We start from the raw sequence: 26,184 nt of genomic DNA on the forward strand, positions 1-26,184 counted from the left end.
ATACTTATGTAATCACAATATAGGATATTCAGCATTTTAACAGATCATGTTGCAGAGAGGAACTAGTTTTAGTTCTAAAATCTATAAATCATAATTTTCTGAAATAATATTTCTATTGCCATTTATATATATATATATATAAATGCATTTTCACACTATTTGTATAAACCTTTTTTTATAATCTCTTACTATAATAAAACCTGATGATTTTGCATTTGACCTGTTTTAAAACTATTTGCACTATGGAATGTAAATGTACTGATATTACAATGTATGTAATATATATTGATACAAATTACAGGATTTTTCGGAACTGCATGTGATCAATAAACTGATTTGTGAGTAGAAATAAAGAGAAACTGAACATTGGAACTCATATGTCCGTAAGAGTAAGAAGACAATGACAGAGGAGGGAGGTAAATACAGAGAGAACTGTGGTCTGGGGGGGAAATAGAGGAAGGAAGTGCTGCAGGAGTGAAATGATGCTGTTCCGATGAAATGGCGGAGGCCTGGTGAAATAAAAGCGAAGGCGAATCAGCTGCGGAGAATGACAGAGAGACAGACACAGTGGGAGTTATCAGGGGAGACGGGTGAATGGACAGACGTGGGATCAGGTCCCTCAGTTTGATCGACTGCAACCCCCCGCCCACCTCCCAGTCGTCACTTGGAGGTTGAGAAGTAATCACATTAGAAGAGAGGAGAGAACAGAGCTGCACTGCACTGCTGCTACTGCTGCTGCTTCTGCCGCTGCTGCTGCTACTGCTGCTACTGCTGCTGCTTCTGCCGCTGCTGCTGCTGCTGCTGCTGCTGCTGCCACCGAGCCCTGGTCATGGTCCAACTCTGCTCCACTAAAGCACAAAAGATGTAGAACGTGGACGGCTTGACACCGGCCGAACGCAGCTCTGGCTGTCGCTACCCTTCACAATGCTTCTAGCACTCAGAGGACACAGGAGAACAGCAAATCACCTTCAGTTGAAAATGTTTTAATGATGTAGAAACAGTAGAAAAATGCATAATATTGCACATAATCGCTAAATTGCACTTTCTCAAGGTACAGATCTTTGCATGGAAATGACCTGAATAATGTCGCCTACTGCGTGATCTAAGAATGGGAGGCCCGCGTGTGTGTGTTCCTGACATGAAACAGTGATGCCGCTGTCATAAACTCCAAGAATCCAGTAAATAACAGCGAGCAAGTTCAGTGTCATTGCTACATTATTTGTTGTTTTGAGTTTTTGAATCAAAGCTGGTGGCTACATGTTTTCTCTGCTGTTACGATTGCTACCGTGGATCCCCTAGCACTGTGTATAGCCCTTCTACTCCTGTAAGATCAGTGCACAGGTGTTTGTGTGGGTTGGCAGACAAGGTGTGTGGTGTTCCTGTTCTCTGTGGCGAAGGAAAAGAAAAAGAAGAGAAAGTTATTTAATTTTACAAGATGGGACTTGCAGATGAATGGCAAGATAAATCAATACAACAGCACTTTGAATGTTAATATAAAATGCCAACTGGATGGGAGATAAATGGACCTAAAATAGATTAAGTTCCAGAGCGTTGCTGTGACACAGTAAATGACTGAGAGGCAAGGCAAACTCTTAATGGACTCGCGGAGAAATGTTAAAATAGCCTTTACTTTTTATAGTTCAAACTTTCAAAAAAAAAGAAAGAAAATGGGGAAAAAAAACATCATTTACATTATCATAGAAAATACTCTGCCTTAGAAGTAGTCAAAACATTATACTGTATATGCTGCTTTAAAAAATCTGTAACCCAGAAGACATTTTCAACAGTGCCTGCTTCAAGAGGAGGGGCCTAAACACACACATATATATATATATATATATATATATATATATATATATATATATATATATATATGTGTTTTAAATTTCATCTTCAACTTTGCAAAAAAAAAAAAGATATACTTAAGTATGGATTCTGAAAAGAATGTGTTAGTGTAGCCAACAGAAAAGGAAGAGACACAGTTTTAGCACAGTGAAACGGAACGAGGGATGGAGAGAGATAAAGGGAGGGATAGAGCGAGAGGGGGAGGAGACAGGGGTTATTAACAAAAGCAGGCAGATGTTCAGTCAGACGCACAAACTGAGCAGGATGTGAACAGATCAGGGGGACGGGGAGGGAGGAGACGGGGCTTATAAGAACAGCAGCGACACACTGTCATGTACTGTACTGTGTTTCAGTCTTTTTACGCATGTTCCTGTCAATAGTCAAATGTTTGTGCTTTGCCGGAGGTCGGGCGGATGTCCATTCAAAGATTATAGCTTCACTCATAAAAGGCCCTCCACATGGCGCCTCCTCTCGTTGCCAAGCAATATGCTCTGAGGGGAGAGAGACCAAAAGTGCATTGCATTGGAGGATGCAATAAAACCATGTGAACATAAAGTGAGGGGTGCATTAAACCCAGAATATAAATAACATCCGTCGTTACGCAGCTTTAAAAAAATACATGTACAAATATCCTTACGCTCACCTAGTTTTTCGCAGGTGCGTGTCGACACCTCTCCAGCACACAAGCCAGAAAAAGGTTTGACAGAATTAAAAATGTTTTTTTCTTTTATGTGTCTGCTGTCCACTCAGCTGACTGGACGTGCAGTCGCAACTCAAATGAACCTTTGTCCGTCGTTATCCATCCTCATGGGTTGATTGCTCCTTCTCAATACTCCGCTGATCCGTTTAGAGAATAACAGGAGTATTAATGTGCCTGATAAAAAGGCCGTTTTCCGAAGCCTTCATGTTGGATTCAAAGGAACCAGAGTTTCCAGCGAGCGTGCTTTTTGGACTCTGTCTTGGACTTGCGTTTCGGGGTGGAAGTGAACACTTCGTTGGAGTAAGGCAGGGCAGGGAACTGTGGGCTGTCCAGGGGGCACAGTCTCCTCATCAGGGGGTGCAGCTTGTCCTCCTGCAGCTTGAAGTCCAGCTCCACACTGGAACACAAACATAAACACGTAGAATTTGAGAATATTACCTCTGCAAAAGAGGTAATGTTTGCATTGTCGTTTGTTCAGCTGTCGGTTAGCAGCATTACACAAAAACTACAGGACAGATTAACACAGAACCTGGTGGAAGGATGGGCTAAGGGTGAAAGGAAAATCCCAATAAATCAGAGAGGGGATCCAGGAGTTTGGAGAAAATGTTTTTCAACATTTGCGTTGATTTCTTGGAGGATAATTCATGGATCTTGATGAAAAATGAGTCTTTAAGAGAGATTTAAAAGAGGATAAGCAGTATCTCTTCAACTTCCACTTCAACTTTAATTATAAAGCACTTTGAACATTGTTGATCCAAAGTGCGTCACAAAACAAAGTGATAGGACAAGCCATGATAACAATGATAATGATAACAACAACAATCATAATACTACACAACAATTTAGGCACATTGAAAGGCTGAAGAATAAAAATGTGTTTTCAGATTCAGGGGGAGAGTAGAATGATGGGAGGGAGAGAGTTCCAGAGTTTTGGGGCAACGATGGAGAAAGCCCTGTCCTCAAAACACAATCTCTTCAGGGAGATTGCTCCAAGGAGTGGGAGCCCTGACCGAAAAGGCCCGGCCACCTTTGCTCCTCACCCGGGACTGTGAAAGGGCGAGTCAGGTCTTCGCTGAGGACCTCAGGTAATGACCGGGCACATGTGGTGTCAAAAGAACTGAAATGTTCTTATGTCCAGAAGGAGCCTTAAAAGTTAACAATACAATCTAAAAATCGTTGCAAGGATTTGATTAGACTTTTATTTATTGCCCAACACCAACATCAGGTGCATTAGAAGCGTTTTATGAGTCGTTTTAGCATTTATGACTCAGTTTGTGACTTATTTTTCAAGCTGGTAATCCACTGAAGTCCAGATGGAGGCTGGGAGGGAGGCGAGCGGTTCACACACCCTGGCAGCACATATCTCCTGTGGCACACATCCATATTTCAGAGTCCTGCGAGTTATGGACTTCCTCTGCATCACCCCAGTATTTTTTTATGCATGCAGTCAAAGGGCTTTTCCTGCATAGATTATATTTGTGTTAAAAAAACAGAGAGAGAGAGGCTGAATGTGGGTTGCTCCTGACATCAGTCGTCAGTGTAATCCCAGCCTGGTCATTGTCTGATTTTGTTCTGGCAACGTAGCTGAACTCTCTCTCTGATTAAATCTCTCGGGCCTGCGATATATGTGAGGGGCTAAATCCCGTCCAAACGAAACCATTGTGAGGCCAAGCAGACCTTGATTAACTGCCCGCATCCAAGCGTGGGATAAATACACTATTACACACCATCTCCCTTCTTTTTATTGCTATTGATCTCCAGCGCTCTGTTAATGTATTTATTCCTGCGATATGCTATAAATTGTCAAAGCATCATTGTGGAAATATAAGAGAATGGATCATCTGCTCTGCTCGAACGACTCACCCTCAAAAAAAGACTTTCACTCTGGTTTGAGGCATTTGGGATTTTTTCTTCTCTTCCTCACTCGGCAACATTACACACTGCATTTCAAAAGCTCAGCGACGACTCCGACTTACGGGGGGGGGGGGGGGGGCAACTGAAGAACTGAAGAATTTAACTGAATCTGCCAAAAGCAATGACATCTGACATGTCAAGGTCAAACAAGTCCTCTCCTTGTCTGCAGGCGGACAAATGGGCGTCAAAGTACAAAGCTGGGCCTGATACGGTAACCGCTGTGATGGGCAGTGTAATTAGTCCGCTGAAGGATATGCTCCACACTCAAAGTGACATAATGAATCCTGGGAACTGTCCTCACCCGTGAGATAAGTGTCAGTTAAGAACACAGCTCTATTAAAGCCTTCGGGGGGGAAATTCCTCTTGTTGTATTGTCCTTCGCTCCTTCTTCATTTTCTCGTGCACTTTTCTTTTTCTTGTTTCCACTCGAGATGAAAGCTGGAACTTGCAGGTCTGCTGAATGATGAATTCCTGACAATGTAAAAACTCAGCTTCATACACCGAAGCCTGTATCTCAGCAGAACTGCAGCCACTTCTCTTACTCTCATTATTAATTGACTCATTTCCTCTTGGTTTTTGTCTTTATCTCCATTTGTATCTTTTGTTTTATGTTCAAATCTTTGTGTCTTTTACATGTGCCGTTTTAAATAATGTCGACTTGACAGAAAGCAGAGCAGAATCACAGCGGCACCGTGCAACATAGAATCGCCTCGGCAATTATTGAGCAATTAATCACTTGGCAGATCACCGCAGCTCCTGCACGCTGTGGACAAGTGCCTCGGTGGGAAGCCAAAGGCGGCACTGCACGATGCGGGTGGCGCTGAGGGAGCAGGTGCTTCAGCAAACAAAAGCCCAATATCTAAGATCATCTCGGCACAAAAACAGATCAGAGCGGAGGAAGACAGGGAGGTTTTTCTGGGGCATTCAGCACAGCAGATTAATCGTCTTTTTAGTGATGCAGCGTGAGTAGCTGTTGCTGTGATCAGTGGCGAGCCGTCTGTTTGTCTGCGGCCGTGGTGCGCTGAGCACCGCTCAATGCTCGGTGCTCCTGGGAGGGATTTGGCTGCTGTGAGGGGCCTTTTATGCACAACACACACCATCCATTCAGCAGTGTGTACCTGCTATTCTACTCTTTTTCCTGCTACCGGCACCTTGCAGCGCAAAGTCATCTCCCCACCCGTGATTTCCCCTTCGGCCGTTCTCAGTTCAAAGTCTGCACTTGACAAGATGAGTGGCTGAGGCCCTGTACGGTGTAACATCTTCCGAACTACATGATGGGGCGAAGTAGATTAAACCACCAGAGAGTGACAGTTATTTCCTCCGCTGACAGGCAACAGTCGGAGCATAAACTTCCCACAGGTTATGTAAATCAGATCTGGAAACTCTTCCCCCCCGTCATGTCTATCAGATTTATTTGTGTTGACTGTAACATGGCTTTCTGCTCCACAGACACACAGAGAAACACAACGTTAATGAGAACAAAACAGAATGGGCAATCTTGACAACTCTTCACCAAAAACAACCGCAGCTTTGCCATCTCAGTGTGGGACACGAGCACTAATTAGCTCCTTGCGTCTCATTATGTTTCATTGCAGTCGCCTTTCCCCAGGACTTAACTGTTTCTCAAAGTCATTGTTAGTTTGGAATTGAAAACACTGCGTTATGTACTTTGATTCAAATTCAACACAGCGTTATAGAAATAAAAAAAAAGACTTTAATCCTTTGATCTGAGCTGCTGTTTTAGTCACTGGGCCTCCTGCTGCACCCCACGCTGACTCAGTGGTGGGCCACGTTTAATTTGCAACTGATGCTCTTGCAGATCTTGTTTGAATAACACATGTACTGTGGATGAGTGTGGCGAGGAGACGTGAACTGGACACCAGGTCATCATCCAGTCTCCATGACTGGATGATGCCCGGCTGCGCCCGGCTGCGCTGAATGAGGGTTCGCTCGCTGCGCTTGTTTCAGGAGTAAAACGCTCTCACACTTTTCTGTCCTTCCTTTTTTTGTAATTAATTCTCCTTTTTTAATTTGCTCCTGGATCTTCTTTGTCTCCGTTGCACATTGCCGCTCAAGACTTTAAAGGTACTCTGCACCTGGTATCTGAGAGAATATCTGGTGTCTGCTAAATCAGGCATGAGGAAAAACTAAGGTTAAAATATGTTGTTCACATTTTAGACAACGTAATTCATATTTTCCACATTAATGATGTATGAGGCCTATTTCACCCACCTGAACCCATCTGCTATTAACATGTTCATTTTTACAACCCGACCCACCCAACCTGAGGATCAACAGGAGTAAGCAGTTATAACTACAATCTGCGCATCACTAAGTAGACACAATATATGTCAAAGTCATAATTTCACGCCCTACTGGAGTTTTCACAGCAGTTTGCAACATCAGCATACAGCAGTTACCTACTGCTCAATGACACATGGCCTGGGTTGTGTAAATAAGACAAAAAAATAACAAGGAGCTAAAGCTTTTGCTAAATTAGAAAGAAAACCCTGATTGTAATCCGCAGTAGCATCATGCACTTAACTATTTCAGGGTTTGGGGGGAACATTATGGACGTAATGCTGACGTGAATCATTATCAAACATAATAATCTGAGTGATTATTGGTGTTCCTGTAAACGTAGCCACTTTCTTTCTTCCCCAAACAATGTCTGCCACAAATGTGAGAAGTCAAACCCTAAATCGTCTGCATTGAGAGATAACACTATAGAGATAGGTGGGTTTCTGTTTTTGCAAAATGGGTGAAAAGACCCTTTTAGCGAACCCTTACACCCCTGACGTGATGGACAGTATCATTATCCTTTTTGCTCGAATTTATCGCCTATACATCCAGCCTCTCTCCCCCTCTTCCCCCCCCCACCATATGTATGCCCTATTTGTTGCAGTGATGTATGAGATGCTGCAGTATGCTGTGGAGCCTGTCAGGGCAGGGCTGAAGTCTGGATAACACCCACAGATTGACTACCTGAGCTCAGATGCAGCTACACTCCCAAATTTATCGAACATATGGGATGTTGGTCTGCTGCGAAATTAAGGGCTTCATCTCGCGAGCTGCTAATCTTGGTTGCGGTTTGCTGTCTAACCTCGAGGGGTAATTGGTTCTTTGGTCCCGACTTAAATTGTTTTAATTTGCCTCACTGTACTCGGCCCTCCCCATTGATTTGTCTCAGGGAATAGTTTGTCCTGCAAGGTTATTACTTTTGCCCTATCAGCAGAGTGACCTACGGATTAATAGATGTTTTATAATAACAGGAATGCTGGTGATGAGAACGTGCAGCTGTTTGAGTAATGAGGTTGCTCTATATGCGACAGTTAAACAGTAAAAAGTATTAAAGAGCAGAGACATAAAGAGAGGAGACAATAAAGAAAATGCTAAAGGAAGATTTGAGCTGCATGGTTTTGCAGACGAATACTAAACAGCGCGATTTGCAGAATTTAAGATATTTATGACAACTGCTTTGGCAGAGACAGATAGAACCATGATGGATTACTACCCTGCTTGCCAACCACCGCTCCTCTCGATCCAGTGACTGTTAAAAAACAGTTGGTTGAAATGAAATCAACGACTGTTTAATGACGGAGAGCACGGACGAAATGACAATCTTCCACTTTATTATTACTGTGCAGAATCCATCGTCATTGGGATTTTGTCACCGCACCACATGCTTTGGTTTAGTGAAAATAAACTGAAGGGACTTCTTTTTTGCCATCAGGAGTCGTTCAGAGTTTGTTAATTAAGCCAAGTAGCTTCACTGATACACACGGTTGGCCCACTTTGTTTAATCTAAATATGATCAGTGAAATAAAAAAAAGGAGAAACTCGACTATACGCTTTAGGACTTCTCTCCCCTATGCAGTGCGCTTCTTGCATCAGTCTTACAAATTGCATTACTGTTACATCTATAATGTTGCCCTCTCAGTTCAGTGAAACCCAAATGTACTCCAACACGCCATTTATCTGCAGTAAGACGTCGTTAAACTATAGATACAGTAAAAAGTACACGGCACACACACAACATCGTTCACAGCCTCATGGACGTTTATTTATATAGTTCTAAATATTCTCACATATTCTGTTTAAACCCCCATGTTGAAAGCCACACTAACAGTAATGGTTAAAGCTATGAAACAAATCAATGAGAAGTCCTGTACGATCAATATGGACACAAATCCACAAACACACACAGCAGAGATCGTAATGTCCCAATAAAACGAGACTTGGAGGAGGATGAACACAAGATCAAATTTATTTGAATTAATTAGAAAATCATTTTTGTTAAGGTGCACATTTGTGATTCTTGCACGATTCATGATGATACGGAAGAAATTACAAACACTGTAATCATAAACAGTGCGAATTGTAATTTATTTTCTGCCTCAATTCTCCATGATAAAATGTGAGTGTTGATACTGTAGATCTGTTGCGGATCAAATTTTTCTCATTTTAAGCTCCATAAAGCCGGGGGAACCTGAATTATTTACCATTCAATGTTGTTGCTTGGAACACCCTGCAGCAATTCTCAGGTCAGGTTTATTACCTCTGCTGAGGAGGTTATGTGTTCACCTGTGTCTGTCGGTTTATTCGTCTGTCAGCAGGATTAAGAAAAAAGTACAGAAAAAAAATTGCACCAATTTGTTTATTGACCTGTTGACGGACGCTACTTTGTTAACTGTAGGAATAACCTGCCGAACTGGAGGATGAGGGCATGTTCATTACTTTGTCTACAATGTAAATTAAATTATATATATATATATGTATATATATATTATATAGATATTTGTCGAAAGGCCTGTGTACAATGAAACAGATGACATGTTAGCTGATAGGTGTTATAATAGCTCCATATTCAGAAATGCAGAAAAGACCTGGGCCATGACTGAACCCTGAGGCACACCACAAAAAATATACAGATCAGCCATAAGATTAAAAGAGGTGATTGATAAGATACTTTTAAGTTCATTTGCTTTTACTGAACTTCTAAATGGAAACAAATATGAAGATCAAGTTTCAATATGATTTTCCTGTGTCCAGCCCAAATCAAGTCTAATGTTGTTTACAGCTTACGGCTTGGTTTTATGTCTGGCCATCTCTCTTACACGATGCATCATTTAGGTCCTTGGGACTAAGATAGGGCCATGCTTGGTAGAAAATGTATGAATTCTACCTACATAGGGAGACCATGACAATGGATATACAGTTTTCTATCCAGGAGGTTTGATTAAATATGGCCTTGTTTACTCCAACAGTTAAAGAATGTGTAAAAATAGCTGCATGTATTGAAGGTTATAGGTAAACAGATTCGTCCCATATTTAACACTGCAAGAACCTTCCTAGGTTTTTCTCTCTGGACTGTGGTGAAAAAACAGACAAAGCAAATACCACTCAACTAACCACTGTTGTGCTTGGGATCCCTGCTGAGTGTTTTTATGAAGGAAGAATTGCTGTCTTCGCAAGCCACGTATGGCACTTTGGTTTTTTTAACAAGATGTTTAAGCCAAAACCTGCTGGGGTTGCCGTCATCATCATCATCATCGTCATCGTCATCGTCATCGTCATCGTCATCATACATCAGCTGCCTCACTAAAGCAAAGCAGTTTTAGCCATCCAATTAGAGAGGTTACAGGGATGTGTGCTAAGTAATTTAACATGGCTCTCAGAGGATATTATAAAATTGCTCTTGCTAGGAAGAAAGGTTCCCCACCACTGTTTAAGGTGAGGGCCATCTATTATAAACATAATTTAGTCCAACATCGAGTACATGGAGAGTCTTTACGGATGAATAGGTAGTCAAGATTTGAAGGATCTAGTTAGGTCAGACAGCAGTTCATTGAGTGAGCAATAGCTTTAGTGCTATAACTGCAATCTATTATCTCTCTAATAGCAGAATCAGGGAAAATCATTTGCTGTTGCTGAGATCTGCCTTTGCCTTAGCACGATGATTCAAGCCGTTTTTTCCGTTCTCGCTAAGAAGTGGTGTTTTCCCTTCAATGGCAGAACCTGATCCTTTGATAGAAACTCGGGTTCATTCTGAAGGAGCTTGAATCTACTCTCCAGTTTTATTGACCACAGTCCAAAGCTGCTCTCTTCTTACACTGGTGTGGGAGGAGTGAGAGAAGCTATTGTGCTCTGTTTAGTTTACATCCTGTAATGTTTTGTAGAGGAATTGACGTGATAAAGTCTTTTGGGGTTTTACCCTGACTGACATCAGATCAAAGTTCCTTTTTTGATGCATCATGGCTAAAACATGACAGTCTTTAGTCTTGCAAGCCAGCGGGTCACATCAGGATCTTGTCCAAGCAGGACTCGAATAGTGTGCAGCCCGGATCAGGGGACATGTCAGCAAAATCTCCAGTCTGAGGTTTATTCTCATATTGGGCCTGATAGGAACATGTTCCTGCTCTTATTCTTCTGTTGCACTTTTCCCCTGAGGCTTGCTGTTACTGGGGTGCCAAGTTTTAAATAGATGTGTACCGCCTGTTCCCGAGTGGTGCACCTTCACCAACGAATTAAAAAACCTGCTGTTAAAAACAAAAAAATACTAAAATTTGCTTCATCAGTCTTTGTCACGCGAGCAAAGCCATACTGACTGAATTAAGGAATGACCTGACATGAATTCAGATGCCAGGGAGCATCTTGCCGGAGCGAAGCAAGCCACAGGAGGTGGTCAATGAGGCATGATAGCCACGGAGATGGACGAGAGAAAACATTATAGTTGATGTTACACTGCCGGGTTTCCCCTGGACAGCAAGATTCATTAGAGGAAGAGGCAAATCCTCACAGTCCGACGCTGTTCTAATTTCCCTTGTCTGTATCATACGTGCTTTGACATGGTATTGTTGATTACTTGATTACAACAACATTGCATTCATTCATATTAAGACCTTATCATTTCAAAGCCCAGCAAGTTTTTTTTCCCCATGTGGAGAAAATGCTGACTCATGCAAAAGACCTGGGACATATGGGAAGTTTATTTGTGCCCAAAAGACATTTCTAAATATATGGAAATTGGTGACTATGGCACAAATATATCCGTATGTGGTTTTTCAATGAGACACAATGATTTCTCATCCTCCTTCCTCTGATATTAAAGAAAGATCCTTCTGGTAACAGGACAGTAATTCCTTTTCTTTGTGGTAAAAACAGCTCTTATTATCTTAACATTACAAAACATACTCTAGCATTATGCGGTGACTATTTTGAAAGTAAATAGAGAAGCAGAGGTTAAGCTATACACAAAGGATACACTGTAAATATTTCATCTCTAATTTGTGATTTAGCATTTTTTAAGGTGCTGTCACTCAAGTCCACATGAAAGGAAGTGAGAGGTTCCATTGCACAAAGTGTGTTTCTGGGCTTGAGAGTATTTTCCAAGCAACTGTCTATTTCCTATTTGAGGGCACTGCAACTCAGGGATTCTGCAGTGGAAGCTTCTGGATTGAAGTGACAAATGACACAAGGTTCCAGCTTGAGTGGATTTTCCACCTGCTCCCGAGCCAATTTTTCAGCTCAGGAACATACGAGAACACACTTGCCCCTCGCTGAGTTGTTGTGCGTTTTGACAGGAATACAGTTTACAAGATAAACTGACGATCCCAAAAAAACGAGAGCAATGCTGAATGGGATTGGTACAAGGGCACAGAACTAAGCAGGTATTTGACATGTTTTATGGGATATATGTCATAACTCCTCATGTTCTTTGTGACAAGGTCATTTGTAATTCATCGAATTAACGTCCCTGCTGATATTAAGTTTGTCAGTGAGGGCACACAGTCCACAGAAACCCTTGCAAATGATTTTGGAAGTAATATTTATTTTATGTCGTATTTTAGGAGATAATCATCTTCCTGACTCTTTTGACTTCTGGTCCCTTTTTTTCATTTATTCAACATTTTAAGCCACATCCATCCAACCCATGCATTATCTATAGAGCTTGTTCCTTGAGGCTCAACCATTCAGACTTACATTCTCACGAGGGTCAATTTATAGTTTCAAATGAACCTAACCCCAATCTGCATGTCTTTGGACTGTGGGAGGAAGCTGAAGTACCCAGAGAACCCCCCCCTCACACAGGGAGAACATGCGAACTCCCCACAAAGAGACCACCATCGAACCAGGATTCAAACCATGAACCTTCTTGCTGTGAGGCGACAGTGCTAACCACTGCAATACCATTTTAGCCGTATGCCTCTGTCAAATATAATCACTACTGTAAATGTACAGAAAAGCAATGCTGCACTAAACCCCTCTTGTAAGCATCTCTTTCACATTGAAGCACTTCATCATACAGGAAAACAGCATTATTGACACTGGCAGTGAAACGTAGGGGGCCCACCTGTAAATGATGCATGCGCTGTTTCGACAAGTGTCACAATTTGCTGTGTCTTGTCCTGTTCGGTAGGAGAGCCTGTGAAAAGACAGATGAAAAGATTTATGGAATCTCCAGAGAAAGGCTTGAGCTTTGCATTTCAACAGCTGTGGGGCATCAGCAATGAACAGCCAGATTTGTTCAGCATGGTTTTCAGCCCCGTGTTGTTTATTCCTATCAGGTGAATATGCAGCAGCGGATCTGATCCTGCGGTTCTCTCAGATTCGGTTAATCAAGTGTGTAGACTTGCTGATTTTACATAATAGGATTACCTTGTTTTGCCATAACCATAGTTTAGAAAGGTGGTATGTGTCTCTATTCTATAGGCAATAGAAAGTAAGTGGATGCTAAATGCAGCATGAATCATGTGTAATGGAAAATCTATATCGTTACAATCTGGGCTTTCCTGTACATCTTCATTATTTTGCATCCAAATCAATTTGCCACAGACATAATTCATGAATCAAGAATGAGTAAAAATTAACAGGACAAATTGTGTCTCATTTGTATACGGCACAGGTACATTTCCCCCGGGGACTGTTTTCTGTACTGTTTAATAGTCATAATATTTTATGTCAAAGGACGTCCACAAAGAACCGACTGCAAGCTATTTCTTTGGGTAAAACAGACGCTTATGTATGCACAAATCGAAAAGGGATGTTTTTCATTCATTTCGCCTCACTTGAGTTTACTTATGCAGGTGTGCGTATTGGTATTCATGCTTGTGTCCCTTCACGCTATGGCAGGCTGCAGCGGGATGGACGACGAGGGGAGGGGCTGCGTTAGAGCTGCACATGTAATTGCTGGCTGTCGCCGTAGCCCTTCGCCCTGATGGATGACATGTGGAGGGGGTTGGACCTCAGCGGTCACTGTGACATGAGAGGTGACCTCGTGGGGGGTGGGGGGGGGATGCCGATGGGGGCTCAAAGTCAACAAGTTCATCCATCCTACCCTGTTCTCAAATGAAGTGCCTTTGAACAGCTGTGAGCAAGGACAGTAACTCACTGCGGAGACAATGTCTACACTAGCGCTGTGCCGTTGCAGGGCTTATCCTGTACATCCTTGCAAATTAAAGAGCCTCTCACTTATAATCAAAGCACATTAACCTTAATTTATGATTTCTACATTTACCCAGCATTGAAAAAAAAAAAAAGCCTTCTCTTTCCCATTCAGGGTAAAACGTTCGTGACCCAATATACTGCAGTGGCACTGTATTAAAAGCGCAGAATGTCACAGAGTACGAGCTCACGTATTACAACAAATAACTGCTGCCTGTGAAAGTCATTCTCTGAGCTGACTGTTTGCTGGCACAGTTGCACTGCTGTGTTGTTTGCCCACGTCAGCTGTCCTGGGATATGTCCTGCCCTCATCATTCCGGTCTCACTGTCCACACCTACAGTACGTGCCTGCAGATCTGCCTGCCTGAGAGCTGCCGTGGTGTTTTGTGCCGGATTGATAACGTGTGAGCAAAAGCAACAGTCAGGTCAGGTGACATTGTCTCATGTGGCATTCTGCGCTTCATATAAGGGGTTAACGCTGCGTGTTATCCAATGTCCGACACATTTTCTCTGTATACAGACAGAGCACAGAGGACATTTACTGTACGCTGCAGTTCCCTGACAAGTATTAGTAGAGACCTTGATATTTGTATATAACTGTGTATATACACAGGATTATGGCAATTTTATCAATGCGGCATGACTCTGAGTTTATATGCATCACACATAAAAATAAAGCTCCAGACTAGTGTTGCTCTGAAATATGATGTTGTGCAAAAGACTAATATTCTCTGTGTGACCAAAAAGCCTTATCGTTTACAACCACCTTGAGATAAAAACCTCGAACACTAGAGTTTGTTTTATATACAGAAACTGGTTGAGGTCTTAAGATATATTCAGTTATGCTGAGATTGAGTTAAAAAACTGGAACAACAGAGCCAAACATCAGATATTATAATGTGTCACTGCCCTAACTTTATTCAGGCCAGAAGAGAAATGAAAAAGCTGTTTGTGCTTCCTTTTCCAGGATGCAGATGAAAAGAAGTAAAGAAATTAAATGTGAGTTCGTCAAACTTAAGGAGATGTGAATCAGATGACAAGGAAATGAGCTGGTTGTAGTTCCTGCTGTATTTTAAATAGAAATATTTGTCATGTTTTTTACTGGTTAATGAGACAAGCGAGGGACAGCAAGTAAACTCACCCTGAAATGAGAGGTCTGATATTTTCTATGATGTTTTGGTGCAGATCCAAAGAAATGGGCAGGAATAGTTTTCTCTGTATGTCTTTCTCGGTTTCCCAGAGAATTAATTTCATCTATGTGGTTAGCAGGGGTGCACATGCCCCACAACTACAGCTGAAACTACCAGGTCTGAGAGTCTGCATGGACGGTAACAGCATTATGGGCAAAAGTGAGCATGCGGCAAATAGCACACAGCTATTCAATGCAGCAAAACACCAAGTAAGAGATCTCTTATCTTATTATGAGTTGTGTAAAAATTGATTTGGTTCATTTCGAAAACTGTGGCAGGACAAATTACAATATGGACGGCTGCATAAAGAGTGGTGCACTCTTTATGCTAAAAGCAGTGCCATAAAAAATCCCTGGACATCGTGTTTAGTCTTGGTGAGAACAGGCAGGTTTATTTTTGGTTCATTTCACTGTAAAGTTTTAAAGACGACTATCTGACTCTCCAGACGTGCCACACAAGTAATGAGGAACATATGGATCCCAGGCATTGTGCCCTGTGACTGCTCTTCTCTAATAACACCACTGGAACGCAATGCGGTGAAGACACTATAGCAGAAAGGGTTTTGTGGACTTGAAAAGCGCACGTGTTATGAAGCTGCACTAATTGGGCCTTTAAAACCAGCTTCCACAGAGCCACACCGGGGTGCCTTGTTCTCCGCTGGATGTGGATACGGCTTAAAAACAATTTGGTTTGTGTTTCCATGGGTTTTAGAGATGGAGTTCATTGATTCTTAGAATTACACTGCTGTAAGAGTCTTACTCTGGACATGGCTCGGGGACTTTATGAAGCATGTTAATACATTTTCTCCATTAAAGGTATATCCCTAAGGGAATATGACACTTGGTCTTACAATAAATAACAGAGAGACGGTACTGAGGTGTATTGTACTGTATTCGAAAAGCCCCATTACACATTGTTGATTGATTATCATATAACACTTCTAATTCAATTTTGAGCCATGACTTTTCCTCCAGCACCACCAGCAGATAAAGATTTTTACTTATTCAGTGAAATAGCCTAAGATCTAATTGGCAGATTGCTTCCATATGTTGTACACAAGTTGATGGTTTCCAGAGGATGAAGCCCACGAACTTTAGTAAACCTCTAACATTTCTTCTAGCGCCACCATGGGTTTCAATTAAATATTTCAACAGCTTCTGTATGGATTGCTGTGAAGTTTGGATCAGGCTTTCATGGTACCCAGAGGATGGACTGTAAACACTTTGATCTGCTGTAACTGCATCATAACATTCCTATTAGCCTTAGCTATACTTTCTTCATGCTACCATTGTGATTGGGAGTATGTTAGCATGCTGATGTACACCATGGGTCAAATGATGTGGATAAACTTGAATCCATAAAAACATGATTTAGCCACCAGTGTTGTTTTGAAGCAGTGAAGAATGCAATCGTAAATGTACTTCGTCATCAGTTATTTTCCTAATATTTGTGAAACACTGATTACGATACACACCTCTATATAGAGCATCTAGGGGTGGGACTGATACATAAACATGGGCACATTGTATTGTTTTGAAGTGCAGGCTAGTAGAGGCTCGTCGTAAAATCTACACGTATGGTGAATTGAAACTTAAGTAGTTGGCTGTTTGGCCGGCAGCCAAGGAAACTCTGCAGTCACTCCCCTAGGTTTTCAAAGGCAGCTGAGAAAACCCTGGGACCCTCTTTAGTCCACATGAATATTTGAGTTTGGGTCATTCAGCCGCCATGCTCACTCACAGTGTCACCCCCCCCCTTCTATTGGCTTTTAGATCCAACTGAGATCCATCATCGTGAACTTAAATCACTGAATCACTAAATACAAATATGATGAAACCAAAAAACACACCGGCAGTCAGAGGTTAAAAACACACCTCTAGGTTATAGCCAAACTTAATTGAGAGAGAAACCTCTTCATCATAGCTTTTGTTTTTTTCTGACAGCACACTGGAATGGGCACGTGCACAGTGTATAATGCATGTTTGGGTTGCATGTGTAAATGTGGGCACTGTAAATCTTACTGTACTCACCCCTCTCTCTGTGCTTCGCCTTTCTCTAGCTCCTGAATAACTCCAAGTAGGACCTTGATGGTTTCCTGGCTTGAGCTGATGAGGTTCTCCATGGCCTGCAGCTGTGCTTTGATATCCTTGTCTCCTGATAAGGGCATTATCTGCTGGCTGCTCCCCATGCCTGGGGCTCTCGTGTCTCCTGGAGGAAAGCCCTCGTCACCCCCGACTGTTTGCTGGAGTTTAGAGGACGCTGACACATGCCTTGTCCGACACTGCCCTTGTGACTGTACAGAACATTTGGCACTATGGGGAAGTGTCTGTGACTGCTGTTTGTTTAACTGTGTGCCCTTTTTCCGCTTACAGCTCACAGAGGGGCTTCCTAAAGACTCCACCTGTGTTAAAGTGTTCCACGCAACGGGGCCCATTCCCTTTGACTTCTCCTGTGAAAACTCGGAGTTAGCCAGCTGACGCTTTGAGGACGTGCCAGCATCCACGCCTTCTTTGGGTAATCCTTTGTGTTTGGTCCTTGTCCCACAAACCTGGTGCTCTTGTTCACTTTTGGAAGGAGGGCTGCTCGGATGGCCCTCTTCCGAGAAATGCGATTCTGGGCACGAGGGTCCATCCATACAGTTGGCACTGGAAAGCAAATCCTCTGTATCACTGCTGTCATCAGTGTGGTGAAGCAGCGCTTTTGTCTGCCCCACAATCTTACCTTTGCACTTCGACGACTCTCCGAGAGGTAGTCCGTCCTCTCCTGCCGTCTTTATATCACTCAAAAACCCATTGTTCTGTCCTTTGTAATCTTCCACCAAAGCAGTGTGTTTAAACGTATGTCCCTTTTTCCTCTCGAAAGGGAAAGTCTTGTATCGCTTAGTGAGGTCTGGCGATGTCTGGACACCAGTACTCTTGGTCACATTTGGAATGGAGCGTCTGGCAGGCATGGTCATGTATTTTCGGTGAGTCACTTTGCAGGAAATGGATCTGGAGTGTTTCCCCTGATGCTCATTCTGAGCTTCGCAGATATCTTTAAAACGCACTTGTAGGGCCTTGTTTCTCTTCTTCACCTGTGGCTTGCCTGATTCCGGTCCGGACTGAGTATCAAGGTGTGATTGGCCTGTCTCTGAATCTGAGTCATCTGAGTTTGAGAGAACAACGTATGTGGTGTCCTCTTTGCTCACCATATTTCCTGAAAAAGATAAAAGAGGTACAATCAGAGACTTAGTGTTGCTCTGTTATGATGACCTGATTCTTTATGTTCTCCTTTCGGGAACATAATTTTACATTTTGGCAACACATTATAAGCTTCTGATAAAGGAACAATCTGTGATCCGAATTCCTAATTCAAGTACGGGGAAATGTTAAAAAACTAAAACATCAAAACACACTAAAATAACCACATTTAATAAATCAATTCCCCCATTTATGTATTTGAATACAGTTGTGTCTCACACAAAATTACTGACTGGGATGCTTCAGAAGTTTTTGTTCCTTTCTCCTGAATAATGCAGCTATCTCATACATTTATGCTATGCACACCACCACTTAATCACTCCAATTGATTTGGCATGGCAGTCAGCTCTTAAATACTGCAATACCCAGGAGCCACGGCCACCGTCGCAACGGTGAAGAAGAAGCATGAGTCAGAGTTGGAACAGTTTCAAACTGCTTTACTGATGCTAATGAGAACAAAACATAGTCAAAAATGTTTTCCCTGGATTTAATCCAACCTGCAGATTGTGAAATCTTTTTATCACTGTATTCTTTAGTGTCCACTCAGCATTAGTGACGCATGCAACAGAACTTCAGGGTCAGGGATGTTTCTTGCTGAAATGCACCTTGGAAGTTGCAGTTAACTGTGTAAACACAGGCGTGGACCATCAACCCTTCTGAACGCATTTCTTCTACTTTCTTCAACCTTTTTCTGACTGATTCACAGTGCAGTGAGAACTCTTTAGTGTGTTTCTACTATATTTCTTGCTGCTGCTGCTGCCAACATCAGGATCTAAGTTCACTGACTGTTATAAATAAACACCTTAAGCTAAAGGTACAATTTCGGGCCTTAACTTGGGTTGTTATCATCGCTTCAGTTTTTCTTACCTCTATCCTCAAAGTTGTTTGTAAATGTACTTACTTTTAACTCTGCAAACTTCAGACAGAGGCTGAAAAGAGGAGCTGCAGCAACAGTAGCGCATATTAACTTTTTAAAATAATATTTTAAGTAAAGATTATGGACCTGAATATTAACACAATATGTGTCCTTTAAGTAACAAGTAAATATATACTATTTTATATATAATAGGATTTGACATCTCTGTTTTCAGAACTTGTTCTTTGGTTCTTGATACATGGGTTTGAGAATATCTTGAAACTACAGGGCTGCTGTTTGTTTTATTGTTCCCAACTTCCCATAGACCTGCTTGTGACCTCAAGTAACTTTGAGTGGCAAACATTATTTTTCGTCTGGCTATTACTTAACAAATGCCTTGTGACACATTTATCTTATTGATTCATGTTATAGTAACATAATAACACTCACATTTCAGGATTATGAGTGTTTTGGGCTGAGTTGGGTTTGTGGCTTATTTCCCCCTTGGCTGGTGTTATTTGTTTGGAGTCGCCTTTTGGTTCACTACAAACTCTGGTCTCTCTTAGAGAAATAGTTCATATAATATTCATTTCCTTTAACATGATTCTCACTTGCCTTGCTGCACACAGGAAAGACATATTTATAATTTGTCCATATGGCTCATACTTCATGTTCCAGATTAAACAAAAAGGTTAATGTGACAGTTCAATTTACTATTCTTCATATCATAATTACGTCTGAACTGCTGAGCTCCTGTCCACACGTGTGGCTATCGCCTTGTCAATGCTATGACTTTATATAAGATATATTTTTTTAGGAGTTCCTGTGTTTTCATAGCAGTGGTTTGAGGTGTTTTGTTATGGCTGTGGGGTGGTTTGGTGCTTGGTCCCCTCGAAGGTGTTTACCCTATAATATATTCCCTTTGTGCTCTGAGGTCCAAAGCAGAGGAAATGACCGCACAGCAGCTGGGGCCCACACATAGACTCCCCATAATGGCTGATATTAAGCTCCTCCACATGTAACCACCTGTGGGCTCTGACTCTAAACTCCCCAGAGGAAAATTTATTATCATCCATCCCAGGTTTCTGCTGCGCTGAGTGGCCTGACGAGGTCGGAGCTCAGACACCTAATATAAACTATGTACACATCCTGGGACGACATCATAAATCTGTTCCGTGTGGCTGAGCTGACCTTAAACCTTTAATGTTCACAAATGACTGCTACAACTTTTTTTTTTTTACTATTAAGTTGCAAACAGTTAAAAATACATTTATTACTCAACCGCCAGTGCATGAATAATGAAACATCTTCCTAAATGAGAAACAGTTTTCTCTTCAGAGCAAGAGTGTTATGGTCTACAAAAGAGTTCAGCATATTTTCCAACAGCTGTTTTAGCATATGGTTTATAAAACACTGGTTTGTACGGACGTTTAATTGTATAAATTTGAATATTTTTAGACATCCAAGATCAACAAATCATTTATTTAGACTTAAATAATTTCTTGTGTTTGTAAATGTAACACTATAATGAGCCAAATGATGTTCCTCATTCATAAGATGTATCTTATTTATAGTAACTGCTGTCATACAAATATCGCACAGTCCATTAACATAAATTCCTCATGCAGTTAGCGACTTCAGTTTTTAATTAGCAATTACCAAATAGCTCCAATCACTTTTAATGTCAAGTGTTTTTTTATTTCCAGTGTCATAACTTGATTTATATTGATTATGCCACAAATCCAGAAACAGCTTCGATCACACAAATGAGTTAAAATGTCTTTCATGAGACAACAAAGTTGGTTTGGAGTCGCTCCCCATTGCAGAGCTCAGAATTAAGGTCCATACGATCAAATGAGAAATATTGCATTTTCTGTCTCATCCGTGATGAAACACATTTCAAAGCTTATGCGGGAAATATATAAAGCAGCACAAGGAAATGAAATGATGTCTGATATGGTTGAAAGGAAACATCAGAAAGAGCTGGTTAATCATTTTCATATGACAAGACACGGATGCGATAAATAAACTCCAATGAATCATTTATTACCACACAAAGCAAGCCGCTGAAAGTAATCATGTTTTATCATTCGGAGACAGTGTAAATCCATCACTGTGATTGTTGTGCTGGGGAAATTTATACTGAAGAGACATTTCCTCACTGTAGTTATGCATCTGTCATGTGAAGGGACAAGCACTGGCAGAGTGGACTAATGCTAATTTCTAATGTGCAGTTGATCTTGATCTGCAGAGTTTTGGTAATGTAATGACGGAATGTAGGAAAAAGTAATTACTAAATGAAAAGTAAACTACTTTTTTAATGATGGAAAACTGTCTGTGGCTCTGCATTATTTTGTGTGGGTTAAGGTTGTGTACATGCAAATGCAGTTGGTCACATGTATTCACACATGTTTGCATATATTAAACATAGACTGTATATAAAGATGGACGACATGACAGCTCCGCAAAAGTGAAGCTAAATAGTCTTGATTACTCCCCTGGTGGCTGGCTGCAGTATAGGTCATAAGCCTGGCCTTCTCCATGTTAGTGGATGGTACATTAAACTATAAAAGTACATGTGATATACATTTTCCTCACGTTGGTTTCTGACATTTTAGGTAGTTCTCATCACATTGGTGTATGTTTTCTTTTTTCTTTTTTTGAATGGGTGAAACATCATGTTTAACAACTAAGACTAGCTCGTGATTGGTCAAGGATACGTATGGGCGGGATCTCAATGCTGTGGCTCCACACCATTTTTAACTTCTGTGAGCATTGGCCTTAAAGAAACGTTGCATTTTTGCCTGTGTTTTTGTACAAGAGGAAGTGGAGACGTGTGGTCCGTCCTCATATAGAGTCCATGGTCGCTATGATCTTGTGACTGTGAGAGCGAGGAAAAGAGAGAAAGAACGAGTGCAAGTATTGGTCTGTGTCAGCTTTGTTTTCACCTTTTTCAAAGAGAGGGCATTTGCTGGCAATGTAAAGAACAAACACACACACACACACACACACTGCAGACAAGGACTTATGATAAAAAAAAAAAACCGCAAGGTTGTATTTCTTGGGACTCCTGCCATATGTTTCACCTTGCATACTGTCCACTGTAACCTAACCCTCAGCGCTAACTGATTAAATTGAATATATTTAGAGTCATCTTGCTCCCTGTTGATGCCGGGGGAGAAAAAAAATCTGCATGCCAACAGCTTCTAGTGTCACTTCAGTCACTGCAACGCGTTCGGTGCCAGATGAGACAGGCAGCAAAACAAAACACCAAGCAATTAGCTCAATCTCATTATACGTGAACAATATGGCATGCTGTGCCATGAGTTTATACACAGTTGTTTTGGAATGTGGAGCAGCTGAGTTTTATTGCGGGGTGGTATTTGTTCTGAAACATAGCTTAGTATGCAGTTTGATTTTAGCCTAAGTTGTTTGTCAGAAGCAGTGCCACGGATAAAAAAGAATTTGTTCGAGGCTGATTCACATGGGATCATACTATTTCACACCCAGGAATACCAATCTCACACCACTGAAAAGGTAATCACATCTGCAGGAAGTCTCCTCTGTGCGCATACAATTTCGTATGCAGCCATGTACGGCATGTAAAGCAGCTAAGTGGTAATTCGCACAAAGGGAATCAGGAAAAAGCTCTTCAGCGACTTATTATTGTTGGAAGTCAGATACACACAGAGAGAGAGGGAGAGTGAGATGAAAGACAGACACACGGATAGAGAGAACGACTCATGTGACACATATTCACACAGTCGAGGGAGAATCTCCTCTTCCTCGATGTCGTCTTTCTTCTTCTTCTCCTCCTCCTCCAATCCTCTTCTCAAAGCAAACTATATCTCTGCTAATGACCTGAGGTCCTTCCCTGATTTGGCCTCAGCTATCCAAAGGATTATGAATAATGCATTGACTCTAAAATTGCAAAAGTAATCCTCTGAAATCTCCTTATGTACCCTGGCAGACCACGTTGTCTGTTCCAATTGCCCTTCAGTTCTCCACGCTAAAATGCTGCATGTATGAGAGCAAAAGGGGGAGAGAGAGAGAGAGAGAGAGAGAAAAAAACGGCAAATATAGTATCATGATTGATTTATTTTGACCACAATGCTGTAGAAACGTGGCTGTTTGTAAAGGATGTTAATTCGTGGGCTGGACTCATTTTCCCATGCCATCTCAGGTCTATACAACACTGCTGACTCATGATTTATGCCCCATCGCAGAGCAGAAAGAGAGAGAAAGAGAGAGGCGGCTTTGCATGGATCGCTTTACATCCTTGTCACACTGCATCAACGCAATTATTACTGAAGTGCATCTGCAGAGTATTTACATAGGATAACAGCGTCTAGCCACTCTCATTAATGGTGAAGTAATGTCATTACGGTGGCCTCGGTCTCGTCAAACACGGTGAGCGACCACTGCACCACCGTAATAAACTCCGTGCGTTGCAAACCCGGCACGTTCTTTCGATGCCACAGCTCGTCATTACACTGACACGTGCCACAACAAGGTATTGGCTCCTCATTGTCCTGACACATGGTTGATGCTGAGCTCATGTGTTCTACTGTATGCGTTGGGACTGGGCAGTGTATCCATTTTTTTTTCACTGTTTGCATAAATTACAGTGTGTGACATTGCACCAACTAGGCCTTCATAAGCACAATGTAAAAGACGCAATATCGCTACACCGTCTTTTGTCCAGTCCATACAATGTTTGTGTGAGTGTGTGTTTGTGTGAGTGTGTGTGTGTGTGTAGTCATTTGCATTCGTACAGTACAGTGCTGTGTGTGTACTATAGGTTCGGCCCCTATATGCTTCGTGTTCCTGTAATCTTTTTTCTCAATGCACCATCAGGCTTTTCTCACAGCAACAATCTAAACCCCTTTCTGAGCCCAGAGTTTTACATTTTCTTCAGTTCAACTTTTGAAAACAACCTCAGCCACCTTTGAGAGCTCCTACAGTGATGCGCACACACACACACACACAGTATACATCTTCTAACACCAGCTGTCATCCAAAGCTATCTGTATCTATCCGGGCTGCAGGCTACACCTGTGCAAGTTTGCTTTATGACATTGGCTTAAAAGATTTATCACTGAGCAGCACTTTTTGTTATGGGGGGTGGGGGGGTGGATAGGAGGAGTAGGAGGTTTTAAAAAAGCTCCCGTCCATGTATCTCCTGCATGAGAGCACTGGCTGTGAAATGGATCCCTGGGAAGAGTTTGGACAGCCTGAAATGCAGAAGGGCATTCGGGGTTGTTCATTTTTTTTTGTTTTGTGACGCTCATACTCTCCTGCTAGTGTGTGTTTCTTTTTGTCTAAAAGAAGAGGGAAGACAGTGTCTATGTGCATCTCTTCACAGCTTACATCTGTAGTGCATCTCGCTGATGAGTTTATTGATTAATACAGGATTGGGCTGTGGGCATACACACGTAATCAGGTTGACGTGATCATTAACTCGGGCGAAATGTAAAAGATGATTGAACAAGTGCAAATAAGGACAAGATGGAGAGGTCGCTGTGCGTTTGCACCTCAAATCTGGACCCTGTGTGTTCCCTGTGAATTTGGGTAGTCAAGGAATGACGTGTGGGAGACAGAGAGAGACAGAGAGAGAGAGAGGGAGGGAGAGAGAGAGAGAGAGGGAGGCAGCAGCTGAGAGCAAATATAGGTACAGCTCTGTATGTGATGCAGTACCCCAGAGCCTCCCATGATCACACATGTCATTAGTCATGATAAGTCTGAATCCGTCTTTCATCAATTTCAGCCTTGAGGAGCGCATCACTCAGCGCATATGAATGTCATGCTGTCTACGCCACTTAATAGGATAGGAGTTTTCCAATAAGCGGTCATCTCTCTGACAGTCCATTACAGTACGATATACAATTGTCTCGTTGGTGAGCACTTATCAATATTCTTACTATCAAGCAATTCACAAGTAGAGCAATCGTGATAATCAGCCCCTGCCTCATCAGATAAAAGCTGCATGTCTGTCAGGGGCTGGAAAGACACGCATTATGATAAGTGCATATTTAGAGTCATTTCACAACAGCGCTCATCTTAATTCTGAGGGGAAACATTGGACTTGGTCTTCTGATTAGTCATTAAACCTTCTACTGCTTGGATGCAGAGATGCCCCCTCCCTAATTTATCCTTATCTCATGCATGCAGGGATCAGACACACATGTGTGCAACACTTTGACAGCATTTCATCATAACCTTTGAATGCTTCAGAATCCCACTTTGATTTCATTAAAATTCTGGCACAGACAGATGAGATCAACCCCCCCCCTCCCCTCACTCCTTTTGCAGTACCTGTAAATATGTGTGCAACTCCAGACAAAAAAAGGGGGTGAGTAAAACTCTTACCTTGACAAACAGATTAGAGGTGCAAAGGACGAGAAAGCACAGATCCCCCGCAGAGCCAGTGTTCATCCATGTATTCAGTGGGTGCCAGGGTACCGTCCAGCCACTGGAGCAGCTCTCACAGTCTGCGGGAGGACCAAGAGCGAGGCAGCCGGCGCAGTGACAGCTGGAGTAGTTGTGGCACATCCGGCAAAGATTCAGGTTATCGAGATGAAAGAGGGAGAGAAGCAGACAGACATTTGCCTCAAAAACCACACAGGGTCCTCGCTGATATCCCCCCTTCTCCTGCCTTCCACTCTCTCCCCCCCTGGTCTCCCTCATACACCTCATTCAAGCATCACTGACACTCATTCGCTCTTGTCCCTGCACTCACCGGGAACAGGCACTCACACACACAGCGGAGATCTCCATCTCGCGGTGCTGCTGCTGCTGCAATCCCTGTGCATTCGTGATTGAGTGTGGCTATGTGTGTATGTGTGTGTAAGGAAGGGAGGGAGGAGGTGGGCTGGTGGGTGGGTGGATATGGCAAAGGGAGGAAAGAGGAGGATGAGGAGGAGGAGGAGGAGGAGGAGGAGGAGGTGGAGGAGGAGTGAGGGGTAGCACGCAAGCTGCTGGGGAAAGTCCAGAGTCGCT

The 26,184-nt window shown here is 42.3% G+C and overlaps 1 protein-coding gene across 3 annotated transcripts; it reads right to left on the reverse strand.

Annotated features, from left to right (window-relative positions):
- Positions 1–1,875: 1,875 nt before the first annotated feature.
- insyn2ab (inhibitory synaptic factor 2Ab) lies at positions 1,876–26,184 on the reverse strand. 3 transcript variants are annotated; one of them, XR_004616303.1, is made up of 5 exons: positions 25,555–26,184; positions 17,121–18,285; positions 12,813–12,884; positions 2,489–2,942; positions 1,876–2,336 (listed from the first exon to the last, which is right to left on the reverse strand). XR_004616303.1 is itself a non-coding variant. In XM_034609055.1 (5 exons), exons 3-5 carry the CDS (start codon positions 18,278–18,280, stop codon positions 2,759–2,761), a joined length of 1,416 nt encoding a protein of 471 aa, XP_034464946.1. In that variant the 5' UTR covers positions 18,281–18,285; positions 25,555–25,717; positions 25,925–26,184; the 3' UTR covers positions 1,876–2,758. The 3 variants fall into 3 exon arrangements, 2 of the variants coding, with proteins under 2 accessions (XP_034464946.1, XP_034464945.1); XM_034609055.1 differs by having other exon boundaries at positions 1,876–2,942; positions 25,555–25,717; positions 25,925–26,184; XM_034609054.1 differs by having other exon boundaries at positions 1,876–2,942.

This window comes from Hippoglossus hippoglossus, chromosome 15 (assembly GCF_009819705.1).
Source record: "Hippoglossus hippoglossus isolate fHipHip1 chromosome 15, fHipHip1.pri, whole genome shotgun sequence".
NCBI classification, from domain to species: Eukaryota; Metazoa; Chordata; class Actinopteri; order Pleuronectiformes; family Pleuronectidae; genus Hippoglossus; species Hippoglossus hippoglossus.

Bases quoted from the DNA above. Each gene is read 5' to 3' on its own strand.
- insyn2ab (XM_034609055.1), bottom strand. From the start codon at position 18,280: ATGGTGAGCAAAGAGGACACCACATACGTTGTTCTCTCAAACTCAGAT. The intron at 12,885-17,120 runs GTGAGTACAGTA...GTCTTTTCACAG, and splicing joins GGCGAAGCACAGAGAGAGGG to GCTCTCCTACCGAACAGGAC. The intron at 2,943-12,812 runs GTGGGCCCCCTA...TTTGTGTTCCAG, and splicing joins AGCGCATGCATCATTTACAG to TGTGGAGCTGGACTTCAAGC.